This window comes from Malaclemys terrapin, chromosome 1 (assembly GCF_027887155.1).
Source record: "Malaclemys terrapin pileata isolate rMalTer1 chromosome 1, rMalTer1.hap1, whole genome shotgun sequence".
Classification (NCBI taxonomy): domain Eukaryota; kingdom Metazoa; phylum Chordata; order Testudines; family Emydidae; genus Malaclemys; species Malaclemys terrapin.
The window spans coordinates 228,956,926-228,974,332 of record NC_071505.1 but is presented as its reverse complement, the minus strand read 5'-3'; the positions used below and the strand labels follow the sequence as shown (position 1 = coordinate 228,974,332).

The following is a 17,407-nucleotide window of genomic DNA, read 5'->3' as shown; positions in this document are numbered from 1 at the left end:
AGCAGAGCAGGTTCAGAGACTTTGTTTTATGGATGTTAAGCTTGGGTGCTCTGAACCAAGGTCTTGAGGTGAGGACCTTATGAATTGTTTTAATAGCTCCTGTTCTGAAGCCTTATTAAAAAGGAGGGTGTGCTATTTGTTCATGTGCATTGGCTCTTCCTTGCCCCAGTTTGTTATAGTGAATGCAGTGTTGCCAATTAGGGGAAATTAAGGTAGGGCACACCTGGAGTGCCACACTGAGGGTGTGCATGGACTGCCTAGGCCTTTGCAAGGCTCAAGTTTTGTTTTGTTGTATTTTTAAAATCTGCTTTACAAATTTGATTGAGGAAAGTGTGAATGTTAATGCTGGCCCTGGTTTCTAGAAGGAAAAAAGTGAACAGAAATGCAAAATATTCAGCCTTCAAGGTGCTTGGGAAAACAGAGGAGTCCTTAAAGGAAAAAATAATCTAAAGACATAATAGAAATGGAAAACAAACTTCTGTTACTTTGTATTTAGCTGCCCTGCCCTGTTACAAGTTTGGGAGCAACCTTTTTAAACACACACAGAGGAATCATTCTTAAAATGTGCCTTTATATTTATTTTATTAATTACACTAGGCATCTTCACAGCAATATCATACAGCAAATACAAAAAAAATCAGAAGCCTATAAAATCATCCCAAATTGTAATCAACTATCCAAACAATTAATAAACAAAAGGTCCAACTTCGTTAGAAGTCTACATTTCCCCAGAGTGAAATAACTGTATCAGCACTTCAAGCTACAGGTGTCATGTTGAGCTTATGTGGATGTATGCACACTAGCTGTGATTGAGCTAGCAAGCTGAAAATATCCGTGTAGCTAAGGTGGGAGGGGCTAGTCACCCCAAGCACATACCTAGGGTCTCAGGTGTTATGGTACTTGGCATACCTAGCTTATCCTGCTGTCCTTGCCACCACAGCTGTGTTTCTGTTTTTAGTGTGCTAGCTCAATCAAAGCTAGCACGTGTATGTTTACCTGAGCTGGAAATTACACCTCTTACAGCTCAAAACGTAGATGTATCCCATGGCTCCTCACAAACCTTCTAAATGGCCCTGTATGCATGTTGAACATGAAGGGTGACAAGGTAAAACTTTGTGGCAAGAGAATATTTTCAATGGTTCAAAGAACATCTCCCCAGACTGCTCTTTATGAAAACAGAAATACGTTTCATATCAAATTACCTTCACAGCATGCACTAACAAGTCCTAAAGACTATGTACATAGAGCCAAATGCTACATTCTTCAGTCAGACAACAGCCCCACTGACTTTGATGGGAGTTTCGCCTGAGTAGGCACTCCAAGATCTAGCCCATAGTGGTTATTTAATAGATAATGTGGTGAACAATCAACTGTCCTGGCACCTGACTGAGACATTATTGTCAGGTAGAACCAGAAGAAAGATGGAATGGTCTGAAGGGCTGTGTAGGGATGAGGGACAGCGCATTTTCAGTCACTTGGGACTGACCGTTTTTATTGCAGAAAGACCATTTCAGCATTTCTGAAACCATAAATCTGAGGGTCTGATCCTGCAAAGTTTCTGCACCATCAAACTCCTTTTGAAGTGAGTGACAGTTGAGAGCATTCAGTCTCTGACAGGATTGGGCCCTAACTAAAGCAGATCAAAAAATCTGCACTAGAGCTGGGGGAAATTACCAATTTTTAATTGGACAATATTTGCATTTAAAAAAACCCTGGATATTTAAATATGTAATCCAGAGCAAAATTGCTGCTATCATAAGTGTAGAACACCGATTTGGTAGCAAGAATTCTTGAAAACTGATGGCTGAATAGCTCAAATAGCAAAGTGAAACCATGTGCTACTAAACCTATAAGCACATTTGCAAGACATAAATAAACTCACAGAATTTCTAGATGATGAATGTGGGATGGGTTCAAGAGAATCTGCTCTGAGTATCTCCTCAGACACTGTAAGTAAATAGAGTACATATCCAAATGCCTCAAATTCACATAATGTGCATCCTCCCATTTTTGAGTTTTAATTTTTAAAAAATATTGTGCTTTCATTGTGTACTTATTAGTATAAATTAGTACTTTTTCTTTCTTTCTTTCTGTGGGTGCCATACCAGATAACTTCCCATGTGCTTAAAGAAAGTTATTGTGCAGTGTATTTTTTAAAGATAAGCATAGTTTTCATGGACTGCTTAAAAATATTACTGAGAAGTGACATAAAACACTTCAGGTAACTTTAGAACTATAGTAGAACTTCAGAGTTACGAACACCAGAGTTATGAACTGATCAGTCAACCACACACCTTCTTTGGAACCGGAAGTACTCAATCAGGCACCAGCAAAGACACAAAAAACAATAACAAACAAAAACAAAAAATCAGAGTACAGTACCGTGCTAAACATAAACTACTAACAAATAAAGGGAAAGTTTTTTAAAAAAAAAGATTTGACAAGGTAAGGAAACTGTTTCTGTGTTTGTTTCATTTAAATTAAGACGGTTAAAAGCAGCATATTTCTTCTGCATAGTAAAGTTTCAAAGCTGTATTAAGTCAATGTTTAGTTGTAAACTTTCTAAAGAACTACCATAATGTTTTGTTTACAGTTACAAACATTTCAGAGTTACAAAAAACTTCCATTCCTGAGGTTTTCCTAACTCTGAGGTTATACTGTAAATCACTAATATGCATTGCTTTTCATCTTGGTTGTAATCTCCATCAGTACTTGACTATTTGACAGGGAGGATAATAGGTAGGAAAAATCCTTTATAAATTCTAAAACAAGTTTTTTGGTTATCCAGTTACTATAACAAAGCACAGGCTAGAAGGTAGATGGTGAACAAGGCTAAGGTATGGAACTATTAACATTTGGATTGCTGAGTTTGAATCATACCTTAGATGAAAAGGCAGATAAATTTTTAGTGGTCTAATCTAGTACCTTTTAAATATTTTTGTTCACATTATGGAACTATCACACAGTTCACATAGCTGGTGATCACTGCTCCAGGCTAGCCAATTACTTGAGGCCTGATCCGATGCTCATATCTGTGTCAATGGTAAGTTTCCTGCTGAGCTCACTGAGAGTTAGATCAAGCTCTAGGATATTAGAAGTATTGTTGAGGAGTTTTGGCCCAGTGGTGAGGGGAAGCTTGCTTGGCTCTACAAGTGTCATTAGCTCCTCATTTTAATAACTGTTGACATTATGCACAATTTCAAGTAAAAAAATAGGAAAAAAGTCTTTTGAGATTAAAAAGAAAAACATAGATGCTGTTTTATTGTATTTCTAAGCAACCATTCAATTTCTGAGATGAGGAGAAGCACGGTGTGATGCAATACCTTGGGACAGGATACTGAGGGTCTGAACATGCCACTGCACTAATATATGAGCTAGCTGCAGGAAGGTTGGTAAATTTTAACTGCCCAGTGCCTTTCTGTCTGTCTGTAAAACCTGTAGTCCAGACATGTAAAGTATCAAAAGCAAATGAGGTAATGCCAATATTCAGGAGACAAATCTTCAGCTTGTTTATATTGGCGTAATGCAATTGAGATAAATGGGATTACTCCCCTTTACACCAGATGAGAATCTGGACCATTATCTGAACTAGCTCCTAGAGGAAAGCAAAAACACTGTCCAACTACATAAAGCAATACTCAAACTGACTGCAATGGGAACTGTATTCAGTACAGGACCACAGAGTTTGGCCCATTGTAAAACAAACAAACTAAGTTAAGTGAATGCCAGCTCAACAATATTAGTGTAGTGGGTCATTGTGAGAAAATTGCCATGTAAGCCATCTGCACTTCACCTCCCTCCTTAGAAGTGTCTAGCTCTAACAGTGATGTAACCCACTCAGCAGCTGGGGCATTGATGTGGTTTAGGGTACTGACATTGGTCTTTCTTTTTTACTTCATTTTACGAGATTTCGATAGACGAAATTGAAATAAATAACTATTAACCAAGCTAACCTCTTTGAAGGTTAATGTGGTTAGGTTAGGCTGTGTTTAAATCAGGCGAGTGATACATAAGTGTTGTGATGAGTTCATAGTGGCTACACATAATGTATTCATGATAAAATGGCAAGATATATTCATTCTTTTTCTGCAACAACACAAGAAAAATTCATACCTCAATAAGCAATTAACATATTATTTACAAAGGCAACTCCCTGCCCCCAAACCCACTTTAACATTATTTTCCTTTAGTATAAAAAGTGAGATCCATAACTATTTGGTTAAGCACTGAGATTTCAGATTCTGAAAGTACTTTTGGTTTGTCCTTGCTTTCCAATCATATTGAGACATGTTCAGTAGAATTAATGCTGTCTGTATCCTTGTTTGTCAGTTTTGTCTTGGATCACTGGACTTGGACTGGATCACTTTCTTCCTTTGATAAATTTGGTTCATCTTACTCCTTCTCTATTTCTTCCCAGCAAGTGGCTATTGATTTTTGACATGTGTGAGATACTTGCAGTTCAATGTGGTTGGACTATTATTGCTATGGGCATTGATGTTTATCAGAATATCGTTTAAAAAAATCCCTTTCTTTCTCCACTGAGAACTTTCTACTTCCTTCCCACATCGGATTTGAAATCTGTAGTTAAAAAACACTTTCCTGCCTTTGCAAACATACCTTAACTCCATCTAACCCTTCCATAGGCCCACTTGACATTGACCTGGCCGACATTGTCCTGCCAGAGAATAAGCTTTCCCTTCTGGTCTCCAGACTGTCAGTGAGCAGTACCTTATGACCTATTACTTGCATGAATTTCTGATAAAATTCTTTGGATGCAAAATAGTAAATGAATGGATCTATACAGATGCTCAGGCAACTGAGGCATAGGGTGAGCTTGTAAGCAGGGTAGAAGCTCTTTTGGAAAAAGAGACGGCTGATCATGTGCACAAGTAGAATAAAGTTATTAGGGGCGAAGCAAGTGATGAATACCAAGAGGACAATTCCAGCCAGGAATATAGACCTAGTCTTCTGCTTGCTACCGTATTTGCCAGAGGTCTGAATGAGCTTCCGAATAGTGCCAATATAGCAGGCTACTGTCACTATGAATGGGATCAGGAAGAGAAGAACAAACAGTGTCAGAAGAAAGGTTACCCATGCTATAAAATTGGGCAGCATGTCCCATTTGAGCACATCGAAACAAGTTATGATCCCTAGTGGTTCTACTTCATAGGTCAGATCTGTGCTCGCCAGTGGGTATAGGGCCAATAGCAAAAAGGCCCACATGCCCAAGCAGGCAGCAAGTGCATATCTCTTTCTTCTCCACTTGATTAACTTCATGGGATACACCACTCCCAAGAACCGCTCTATGCTGATGCAGGTCATGGTGAGTATGGAAGAATACATGTTTGAGTAGAACATCACTGTGACTAAGCTGCAAAGACTCTTACCAAAGATCCAGTTGTTGTTCTTGATGTGATAGATAATCTGGAAGGGAAAGCAGCAAGCCAGGGTGAGGTCTGTGATGCTAAGGTTAATCATGAAGATAACTGAGGGTGTCTTGGGTTTGATGTGGCAGCAGAGCACCCAAAGGGAGAACACATTCCCAGGGATGCTGATGAGGGCCACCAAGGAGTACACAACTGGGAGGGTGATTGTAATAGCTCTGTTCTGAAGCATGGTCATTGTTTCATCATCTAGTTGGGATTTATTTTCAGGCATTATGGAAAAGGAAGTTGTTGATTCTTAAAAGCCTTCTGGATTGTATCATAAGAGTTCAGTTAAAATCTAAAGGGAAAATATAAAGAAGAGATGTCAAAACAATAGTTAAAATACATTTTCTCTGTTAATTACATGTGAAACAATAGTATTATTTACACTCACATTTCAAATTAGTTTTGAATTGAACTGTCATTCCAATCCTCTGGAAAATATTAAGTGTGAAATCCTAGCCCTATTGAAGTCATGGCAAAACTGCCATTAACTTCAATGGGGCCAGGATTTCACTCCCAAATTCTGGCTGCCCTTTACCATTCCCACTTTATATTCCTGTGTTTGTCCAACAACAGTGTGGGGTCAAAGGTGTGAATGCACTGCAGCCAAAGAGAAAGGGAAATGACAGATCAAAAGTTAACTCTGTGATGAGACAAGGTGGGTAAGGTAATATCTTTTATTGGACCAACTTCTGTTGGTGAGAGCAATTTTCGAGCCACACAGAGCTCTTCTTCAGGTCTGGAAAACACTCCGTATATTTCTCAGACCTGAAGAAAAGCTCTGTGTAAGTTTGAAAGCTTCTCTCTCTCTCTCACCAACAGAAATTGGTCTAATAAAAGATATTACCTCACTAACCTTGTCTCTCTTATATCCTGGGACTCATACGGCTACAACAACACTGCATACAACAATGGAAGAGCCTTTATGGTGGACATAAGAGGGGCCCAGAATGAGGCCAAGGCTAATGCACCTGACAGCGGTGGGGAGTGATAGTAGTGTAGAGAGGCCTGTAGGACCCGCTACATGCAGCTGGTGGCAACTATTGATGAATGTTTTAATTATTAGTTATTTCTCATAGTGCCCCAAAACTTTCTAGACTTCTGCCAAAATAGACTGTTGCCCCAGAGACTTTACAAACTAAAATCAGACAAGGAATTATGAGGGGCTACAAAGACAGGAGGGAGGGGGCTGAGAGTATGAGCTCTGTATAGCCTTAAATTCCCTTATTTCTTTATTTTTTTAGAGTTAGCAGTCTTGGAATACTCTTAACATACAATAATTCAGATGCACTAAAAAGATTTGATACTAATAAGGGACTGTATCAAACAGATAACATCAGTTATTGTTATTTGTCCTTTCGGGGTTTCTAGCCACAGTGTTTTTGAGTCATGCTAAGCAATTTGAGACACAGAACAAGGCAGTTAAGAGGCAGAATCTACAAGAAACCAGAGATGAGTTTTAATATGCAATTCACATGAAAAGAAATTAACACATGCCAAGAAATAACTGTATCCCATGATCACAATTGCACAAAACCCTTAGGAGAAAATTCATCACAGATGAATTTCATTCGTGTCAGTGGAGTTACACCAGGAGTGAAACTGGCCCTCTGTTTTTAAGAGGGAATTGCCAAGTCACTTCCTGACACAACTGTTGAAGTGCAGCACGTGCAGAAGTCTCTCTCCCCACTCAGTCTGTCTGTGGCTTTTACAGAAAAACATCTATTGTAGGCTCTGATCCAGCAAATCTTTATATGGATGTGTAACTTAAAGCATGTGAGCATAAGCTAATGGCACTGTGCTTAAGTGTCCTGATGGATCAGGGCCACAGTGGCATATGACATAAGTAGGCACTGGAAGAACAGATGACAAGAATGATTGGAATCAGAAAAAAATTGCAGAAGTCTGACCAGCTTTCTCATAGACTTTAAATCTAGAAGGTAGCATTATGATCATCTACTCTGACCTCTGCATAACACATGCAGCATCTTTCAGAAAGGGAATTGAGGCACAGAGAAACTAAATGACTTGCACAAGGCCACACCAGAAATCTTTGATAAATCTGAGAACCAAACCCAGGTCTCTCAAGTCTTTGGCAATTACCCTAACCAGCAGATCCTTCCTCTTTGATTACTTTTCTTAACATAGATAAATTTAAATGGTCTAACTACCAAAAAAGGGAGTTGCCTGAAGTGGGTTGATCTAGTTTAATTAACCCTATATTGTCTGTTTTTGTTTAGTCTGTATATTCATGCTTTTCTGTACAATTTTTATGACCTCCTACCAACCACAGTGTTTTCTGTCACCTGTTGTCTAACTTAAATTCAATACATGACGTTAAAGATAATTGTAGTAATTTTTGTGTTTAAAACCATATTTGGGTTAGAGTTGGGTTTATTCATGGCATATTTTTCTTACCGCTGAAGACTTTTCCTTCAGTTATATCCTTCCAACACAATTGAAATTAGTGGAATTGCCTGGGTTGAATGGGGAGAATTTGTCCCAGAACTATTTGAAATTTTAAACTTTACACATAGTTTAGCCACAAATATTCATGTTAAAATGTCATGATTGTGCTTGTACCTTGCTGACAGGTGCATTAGAAGGATCACTAATTAGACAGATCAACTGACTAAGGGGTTTTCAAATGTGGAAGAGAAAAGGGAGCAAAAGTCTCATTGCCACTCCTCTCAATTTCTGGGTTCTCAGATAGCAAAAGACAGTGGTTTTAAGCAGTTAAGCTTCCTTTTGTCTTAATATGGACTTTTATGGAGGGTTATATGGGTTGATTTATTTCAGTTAACTTGTGATGGTAAGATGACCTGAGTCCTTATAAGCACCCTGAAGTTATAGCATAGAAGGGATTTCTTCTGATCATACTTGTCTCTGGTCAGCCACATCCCAATACCATAGCTCTTTGTAGCTTAAGTAAAATCAGATTTTTCTTCTGATGTGTGAGTAAAGATGAACACCTGCATGTCAGTTCTGATGAATTTCTGTAATTTCCCCCCATCCAATTGGCAGTCAAATGTAAATCACACAATAACAGCAATACCCTTATCCAAATGGGAAAAATAGAAAGGAGATGGGACTGTGGGCTTTCTGTCACAGTAGGGTAACACCAAAAGAAATGTCTACTTTCCTCATATGAAAGTGCTAAATAAAACAGATGGTTTTCCTCTCACACATTTGTTCTTTTTTACTTACTACATCACCGAGTGCATGTGTGAAATTTATGACTGGCACAATAAATACTCAGTCTTGGGTGAATCTACAAAGTTTTTGAGTTTAGGTTTAGACTAGATGCCTCAGACTAAGTCTATCTAAAACTAATAAGATTTCACACTGACGAGTTCTGACACAATCTCTCCCTCACTCCCAAGGAATCTACATTTCCTCTGGAGTGAGACCAGGCAACTTGCTGCTAGGTATCCTTACAGGTCTGTCTCACCAAATATGCCTCTGAGGTGGAGATAATCCAAGAGCACTGGAGTATTAGAGAAACCTTGTCTTTCTTATAACAAGATAGCATAAGATATTCTTTACTTTTCCTGTAATATCTCTGACTGATCACACTGCTCTACAGCCAAAATGCATCTGACATAAATGTAGTCAAACTTTACTAATTCTGGATCACCGAGAACGAAAACTATGCTTAAAATTGTTGATTGGCTCTAGTTTTCAAGATATGCTATTGGGTCAGTATATACGACCCTTGACTTGGGAATGGCAGAGGATAAGTGAGTTATAAAGGGAAGGGATCTCAATTTAAACCAGAAATGATTAAAATACATCTTTGACTGGATCTATGAATAAATCTGACTGGGTTTGGACAGTACTTGCTTTTTAGGCAAAACAATGAATGATGCAATCTGAAGCTGGTATTGCGTCATACATGATATGAATTGCATCATGTTATTTCTAGAAGTCATGGATGATGCAATCATAACGAAGCTTACATCACTCTGCTGAACAAATTGCCCTATATCAGCTCTAGAAATCATACAGTGTCGTGCTCTCATTTGTCAGTGTTTGATTTTTGCAAAGGGACACATTTCTGTTTAGCCAAAGTGAGCAGAGATGCCTCGTACTTGTGTGAACAGTGCAGATAACTTCTGCTATGTTTGTTGGAGAGAGCCAACAGATCATACCAGCAATTGTTACTTCTGTGGATCTAGGCCCAAGCCTTTTCTGAACTAATCATGCTGCTTTATACTGGGACCTCTGCTGCCATCTGCCTTACACTGTTTCTTAATGCCCGGAGTATTTTTGAAAATGTCTCCAACAATCCAGGTGGTCGTATTATCATATGGGCATAACTCTTAATTTTCAGCTCCCTTCCTTTTAAAAAAAAAAAAAAAAAAAAAAAATTATGGGCACCTGCCAATTCTGCCTTCTGTGCACATGCCTGTGGATTCAGATTTGCACTTCTGAAAATTTAACACTAAATAGTTATATCATTTCTTACCTACTATGTTTTGGCCTTTGAAGGATGAAAACAAAACCATAGTTCTTATTTTTCATTACATTCTCAGTGTAAAATCCTAGTGGAGATGGATAAGGCACTATAGTTTTTACCTCGAGGTAGCTAGTTAGGGTAAGCTACAGGTGAGGCTATCGGGTTGACCTCAACTAGCTAAGTCAAGATAAAACTACCTGTGCCTTGTCTCAGAGAATATGCCAGTTCAAGCACAACCACCCACATTTGCAAGAGAACTTTATTTCCATCAATAAAGAGCATTTCAGTTATCAGGGGGTGCTGATTTATCTTATTTACTCCAATGTGAGAAACTCTAAATGACCAGATTTGCACATGCCAACCAAAAAAGTCTGAGGTGTGAAATCTACCCATGTAGAAGGAGAAAAAAACAAGCAATGCTGTGTTAATCTGTTAGACTAGCTAAGGAGTGTTATTAACTGTAAACAGATAGCTTTTAGTTTCCTGTCTCTTTCCTGGATTTCTTAACATGCTTCATGAGTCTGTTTTCACAGAACACTATTGCACAGAGTTCTTGTCAATACTAAGGGAACATTTTTTTAAAATTTCTACCTTTACTAACACTAAGTCAGCAATGCTGGTAGCTCTACCAATGTTAGCAATATTGAAAGCCCCAATCTAGAAAGAGTTCCCATGGCCACCCCATCTTATACATCATGTCAATTAAATCTGCTCAGAACAAGTCCAATCAAGTTGTTCTTAAAAATGAGCCTTTTCTACATTAAGGCCCAGAACCTCAGCTGGTGTAATTAGGCAAAGCTCTGATTTAAATGTTGATGTCAATGGAGCGAAGTTGCTGAGGATCTGGCTCTAGGACTCCAAATGTTGCTGCGGGAGGGGGACATTTTTAGAAAATGGCCTTAGACCTTGACAGTATTTAAGAGTTCACCAGTTTGATTTTTGGTATAAACACTCAGTTAAATTAATGCAAAACTCTGTGGGCACACTCTTAATTTGATTGCAACCTGACTCAGATGGATTTAACTTGACTTACTGATTTGTCAAGTTAAGCTAAATTGATATTGGTTTCAGTCAAATCAAGTGTCCAGACAAGGTTTTGCACAGCTCCAGTGAATCAGTTTATAATTGCACTTTTTGGCCTTGTCCACATACACAGAAGCTGCACCGTTGTCACATAAGGCTTGTCTACACACTCCAGCAATGTGCACTAAGGGGGTGTGATTTCTAAAGCACACTAATGTGTTGCACACTAACTGGTCCCTGTAGACCCTGCTGGTGTGCACTAAAAGTTCCCTAGTGTTTCAAACAGCTCTATGTTAAGGCGCACTTTACACTTTGGTCTAAATACTAAAATCTAACTTTAATATTGTGTTTTTCATCTGTAGATCTCAAACTGGTTTACAAAGGAATTGTCATTATCCCTATTTTACAGTAGTGGAAATGAGGCACCTAGAGTGAAAGTAACTTGCCCCAGGTCAGCCCACAGGCCAGCATTCCTAAGTCCCTGTCTAGTGCTCCCAAATGATCATACAGAGTGCATGGCAGTGGGGAACCAGTCCCCAGAGGCTCATTTGTGCCCTGTACAGGGGGTAGGGGAAATGCAGAACTATGCTGTTCCAGAAGGAACCCCAGTAGAGATTTAGAATGATACTGAATTAACCATCCCCAAAAGTTGTTATAAGAATTAATCTGTTAATGATTAGACAGTGCTTTGACAATGCACGGTATCAGTGCTAAGTTTAATAAATATACTAACTGGTTTCCATTTGTATTAAATCTTTTGAGTATTGTCTATACCAGAGATCAACAGACTATGGCTTCCGGTCTGTGATTGTTCTCTAGTACTAGTGATTGCATCACATGATTGTGGTGAAACTAAGCGGAAGATGTACAGTTGCTCATTTCCCTTATGACCTGACCTGCCTCGGCCAGGAAATAAGTGACAGTTTGTACACCGGGGCTGCCTGTTGCTAATATAAGGAGATATTTTTACAAACTCCTCAAAAATCAGGAAAAATCCTGCCCACAATTGTATATTTACTCTGTAGATTATAAGTAGTATTGTAATGTGTACTTTTCCCAGTTTAAATGCATAGCTTATTTTTTCTCTCTAACTGTTCTATGAAATTCTGGCCAAGCATTTCCTCACCTATTCAGCCCACTGAAGAATCTAGTCAGACCTGTACATGCACTTTAAAAGTTTATCTTCACAAATAGAAAACTCACATGTAAAAGACATTTGCTTTCTTTTTCTCTTTTCTGTGTATTAAGGATATGGCAGTATGTCGCTGTTGCTGTTCAGTTTAAGACATGATGGAGTCTGTCAGCATGTTTAGTGCTGAAGGCTCCAGGTTTAGTGTCCACTGATGACTTTGCTGGCTGTGTATGCAATGATAGTTCATTACAAAATGCCCTGATGGGTAGGACTTGAACTCCTGTGAACCTTAGGAGAATATGGGAGAATATGTAATACAGTGACCTAGTGTGTATATAATTAGGTCTTCCCCCAAGTTGCTGGTCCCAGTGACTTTACAACTTCCTACTATCTCACCTATAAAAGAGAGTTTTTTTAGATCTAGTGGTAGAGACCTGTGAGCGGAAGGGCCTGTGTATGATCCCCATTGAGTGGATACACATTGCTTTACTATTATTTTTATTACAGTGAAATCTATACATTAGATTCCTCAGGGCCAGGACCATCTTTTCATCATGTTTATACAGAGCTCAACACAGTGGGGTTGGGGCCTTTAAGTGGTACAAGGATAACAATAACAAGGTTATTAGGGAACCTACCATCTTAAGAGTTCTCTCCAATGTATCCACAAACACGAGTAAAATTCTACTTTGTAGTTATTAGAGGATTATTTCAGTTAAATAACCAATTGTTTTCAGTTCCTTGAGGGAGCTTTTAAGACAGGTTTCAGCTCATTAATAATATTAAAAGCTTTAAGGCCTTGTTTCTAACTAAAAATAAGCATCAGCAGACCTGTTTCATACTTTCCACCTGTATTTAACCCTGGACCCAGTGCAGGTTTATATTTACATATTCAGTGATAGAGTTGCTATAATTGTTGGTACACTGTATCAATTTGTATAGAACTATACTTGATTTACAACTATGTATAAATCCTTCTAAAGGCTGACATGTGTCAACAAAAAACATGTTTATGTTTTGCTTTGTGTGTGACAATTTTCTGTACTACAACCACATGGTTTAGCTCTTTGTTTTTAAAACACAGCTGTTGTAATTTGACTGAGAAACAAGGTTTTTATGTATGCAGTGTTGTTGTAGACATGTTGGTGCCAGGATATTACAGAGACAAGGTGGGTGAGAGACAAACTTTTGAGGTTACACAGGGAACACTCTGAATTAGTTTCCCACACTTGAAGAAGAGCTCTGCGTAAGCTGGAAAGCTTCTCTCTCTCACAAACAGAATTTGGTCCAGTAAAAGATATTATCTCACCTAGCTTCTCACCCTAAGGTTTTATGTGTCACTTTAGCAATTAGGCCCTGATCCTGCAAAGATGTTCACATGGGCTAAACTTTAAGCATGTGAGTAATCCCAGTGACGTTAATGGGGCAGATTCTCAGGTGGTGTAAATGGTGATAGCTCCATCGAAGCTATGTGTCTAGGACAGTTTACACCAGCTGAGGATCTGCCCCAATGGATTACTCATGTGCAAAAGATAAGCATGCACATAACTTTTGTCAGGACTGGGCCCTTCATTATGTTAGTCTGGGTTTAGATCTTTCACAGGGTTTCCCTTCTTCTGTGTATTCTCTAGAATATTTCACAGGTTGCTGCAAAAACTGTAGCTGGGTCATGAGAATAGAACAGTTGTCTTTAGCCCAGAATTTATTCTGACAAGAAAACAAGAGAATATTAAGCATCAGGAAAAGAATAGTTTGCCGTTATATACCACAATCAGTGTATACAATCAAAGAGAAGCATCTATCTGAGTTCTGAGTATAGGCCTGATCCAGGTTTGCTCAAAGCCCATAACTGTTTTGCCGCCACCTGAAATGGGGGAAGCACTGAGCACCTCATTTGAATATAAATCAGTCAAATAAAACATGATTTGTTTCTTGCGGATCCAAGGCATAGTAGAATGGTTGCATGTGAAAACAAGCAGACACAAAATTGGAGTCCCAAAAAGGGTTGATCACTTTCTCTCTCTCTCTCTCTCTCTCTCTCTCTCCATATTTTTTAACCAGTTTTACCCATTTTTGTAAAGTACATCTTTTGGTTCTGTAATGAAAATGCTGTACATAAAACTCAAAAGAAAATGTAACAAAGCATGTAAAAGACATGCTTTTTGTCCAGCTGTTAGTAATTGTCCAGCACATATTTCTTATCATTCACTCACAGTTTACCTGTGAGACTGACTGCTTTACATAATCCAAAAATGCCTCCTCTTTATTTTCCTCAAGGCAAACTCCTGGCATACGGGCCAAATGTGTTCAATCAATGTATGCATCTGGCTCACACATGAATTAAAAATTATTCTGCTGTTTGGTCAATCATCAGGATATGCCAACCCCTCTGCCCTCGAACAGGCTACAAAGTACAATTACTACAGCTCCTGTGCAGGATCCTGTGAGCTTGGTGAGATATAAAGTGACCTGGACTAGTTAATTTTCTTCTATATCTAACTCTTTGCTGCTGGAAAGGAAAATTGATCAGGCTCCTTCCATAAGAGCTTTGCCGCATGCAGAAGGAATCTGCCTATTCCTAGTCAGACTCCCTATGGATGAGGTAAAAAGACCTCTGAGAGAAATTTATTAGAATATTCACCTTCTGCAGTCTCTTACACAGGGAGCACTTCAGAGGCAATATTCTGACCAATCCTGGAGAAAGTGGGGGGATGAGGGGGAGGCACAAAAATGGAGGAGAAAGTGATGAAAAATGCAACAGCGGAAGGAAAAGAAAAAAGAGCACATAAAAAAGAGGGAAAATGGCAGAATTAAGAGGACTGAAAAGAATGAGTGGATACTTAAAAAGAAAAAAAAGAAGAAAGATAAATGTACAGAAAAGAAAGGAGCCGAGATCTAAGCAGTCGGGACAGGTAAGGGAGAAACACAGACAGCAGAGATAAAGAAAAATAAACCAAACAGTGTCAAGTATCAGAGGGGTAGCCATGTTAGTCTGGATCTGTAAAAAGCGACAAAGAGTCCTGTGGCACCTTATAGACTAACAGATGTAAGTCTATAAGGTGCCACAGGACTCTTTGCTGCTTTTTACAAACCAAACAGTGTCATCCTAACTCTGGTGCCTATTTGTTATTTCCACAGAATGTGTGATAATCTCTCAGTGACATGTGTACAACCCCATTGAAGTCACTGCCCTATTGGGAACAGGTAAACGTGTACATTGGAGAAGTATTGCTGTAACAGCTAGACCCACATAGGGATTTTGAGGTGATGCCACTTCAGGCACTTGGAAGAGTGCGTGCTCTGTGATGCTAATGTCCCTAACTATCATTTTGGACAATGCTCCCCCACCTTATTCCTACAGACCAGTGGTGTGTGCTCACTCTGCTCATCTTATGTGATCCTCCCAGGCTATATAATTGCTGTTTTTCCCAAGGGATCTTTCACTGTTGTAGCCCTCATCATGCCATAGCTTCTCCTTTTGTTTGTCACCCCGCCCAGTGTGAAGCCTAAGTTAGGGCCATGTTCCTGGCACTGTATTTTCTTTGAATGTTGGTCAATTACATATGGGTTTTATATCTGGTAAAAGTCCTGTATCTAGGGGAAGTTGCTATGTTGTACCATTAATGTTGCAGTTTTTTAATAGGGCAGTCAACAGGATACAGACTGCGGTCATGGGACCCAATGGCTGACTGCCCTCTGGCCATGCCCCCCCTTTCCCCCGTGGTGTTTGGTACACAGATCTCCAGGACAGTCATGTGCTGCTTCCATCTTTCTACATCTGAGCAATTCAGGGCACGTGCATTGCCACTGAACACTCTAAAGTAATCATGGGGATGACTAGGGCTCAATAATCTTAGGGGCTGCAACTCTTACAGTTATGTAACTCGCACTGAATCCAATGGCATTTTTGTGTGCATGACTACTCATATATAAGGTACAAAGGTGAGAGGCACCTTAAAAACAGTTAATTGCAATAGCTAGCCCATCTACACCAACTGAGAAAACCAAGTGAGTTCTTCTAGCCCCTTTGTTATTTTTGTTGCTCTTCTCTGAATTCCCTCAAGTTTGTTAATGCATTACCTTCTAGGGTAAGTCTACCCAGCCAGCAGAATGCTCTGAGCATACATCCTCCCCTCCCAAGGCTTCAGAGCCCAAGCTCTAGCCCAAGGCACAACTTCAAAGTGTTGTCTGCACAGATATTTCTTATAGCATGAGCTCTGTCAACCCAGGCTGGGAGGCTCACTTTTGTGCACTCTGTAGCCATACTCCTAGAGGTGCACGCTATAGCACATGAGAGGCAGAGAATGTGGAAAGGGAGGAGAGAGAAGGGCTTTTAACAAAAGCTCTTCTTGCTTTTTGACCTTTTATGCCTACTGGTGCTAGCGCACCAATAAGTAGACCACAAGGATTCATAAAAATAACACAACAATCCACTCAGTAATAGTTGTTCCATTCCCTTGCAAATGTGTTTTAGATGGTATGCAGAGTTATACAGGCCAAAGTTCCCTTCTGTTGAAAGCTAACTAAAGGACATAAAGTTTCCTAATATTAAAGTGCAAACTGTTCCTCAGTATTCCCCATCATGCTCAGATAAATTATGCATATAAATCCCCTACAGATCAACAAGTGATTCTATCACCCTTCTAAAATTTCCCTATTTCTTCTCTTAGTGAAAAATTACATATTTCTCTTAACTATAATATAAATTCAGTAGTCATAGGCAGAGCACAATAGTGCTTTGTGGTTAGTTGAATTAATAGGGATGATTGTGCTCTCACTTACTTCACTATTACCCCAATGTTATGTCATTAATTTTACTAGAGTTAATATTGATGTCTGGAATGTGCCCTGAGTTTCTTGGATGACAGGTGCTTTATAAAGCCTGGATCCACAAAAGTGACTTAGGTGTTGTGATGAGTGTCACAGCACCTAACTTTTAGGTGCCTAGACGAACACACTGCAATCCACAATGCCTGAGTTAGCCACACTAGGCTCCCTAAACAATGAATGAGGAGACACTGGAACCTTAGAATGGGATCCACAGAACCTGCATGCCAGGGAGGAAGCCGCCTAAAGCTAGCCAATGGGAGACACTGACCCGAGGGATGTGTGCAAAGCCCTGTTCCCTCTCAGAGGCAAGTTCAGGCTGCAGGGAGGCACCTATCTCTGCTTGTGATTCACAAACTGGAGAAGGATAGGCGTTTGACCACTTAAGACACGGTTGGGGCCCAGTTCAGTAGGTGTGCTCAGGGGCTGCCTAACTCCACACAAAACAGCTTGGGGGGGCAGAGGAGCTCCCTTATAACCTTTAGCCCAGTGGTCAGGGTACTCCCCTCAGATATAAGAGAGGAACAGTTTAACTCC

The 17,407-nt window shown here is 39.5% G+C and overlaps 1 protein-coding gene across 2 annotated transcripts in view; it reads right to left on the bottom strand.

The window, feature by feature from the left end:
- Nucleotides 1-569: 569 nt before the first annotated feature.
- LOC128830653 (P2Y purinoceptor 8-like) overlaps nt 570-17,407 on the bottom strand; it is a 43,943-nt gene continuing 27,105 nt past the window's right edge. For both annotated transcript variants that reach the window (XM_054016521.1, XM_054016520.1), the window contains one exon: nt 570-5,724. In XM_054016521.1, the coding sequence (XP_053872496.1) occupies nt 4,585-5,658 (1,074 nt within the window). In that variant the 5' untranslated portion in view covers nt 5,659-5,724 and the 3' untranslated portion in view covers nt 570-4,584. The remainder of the gene's footprint in view (nt 5,725-17,407) is intronic.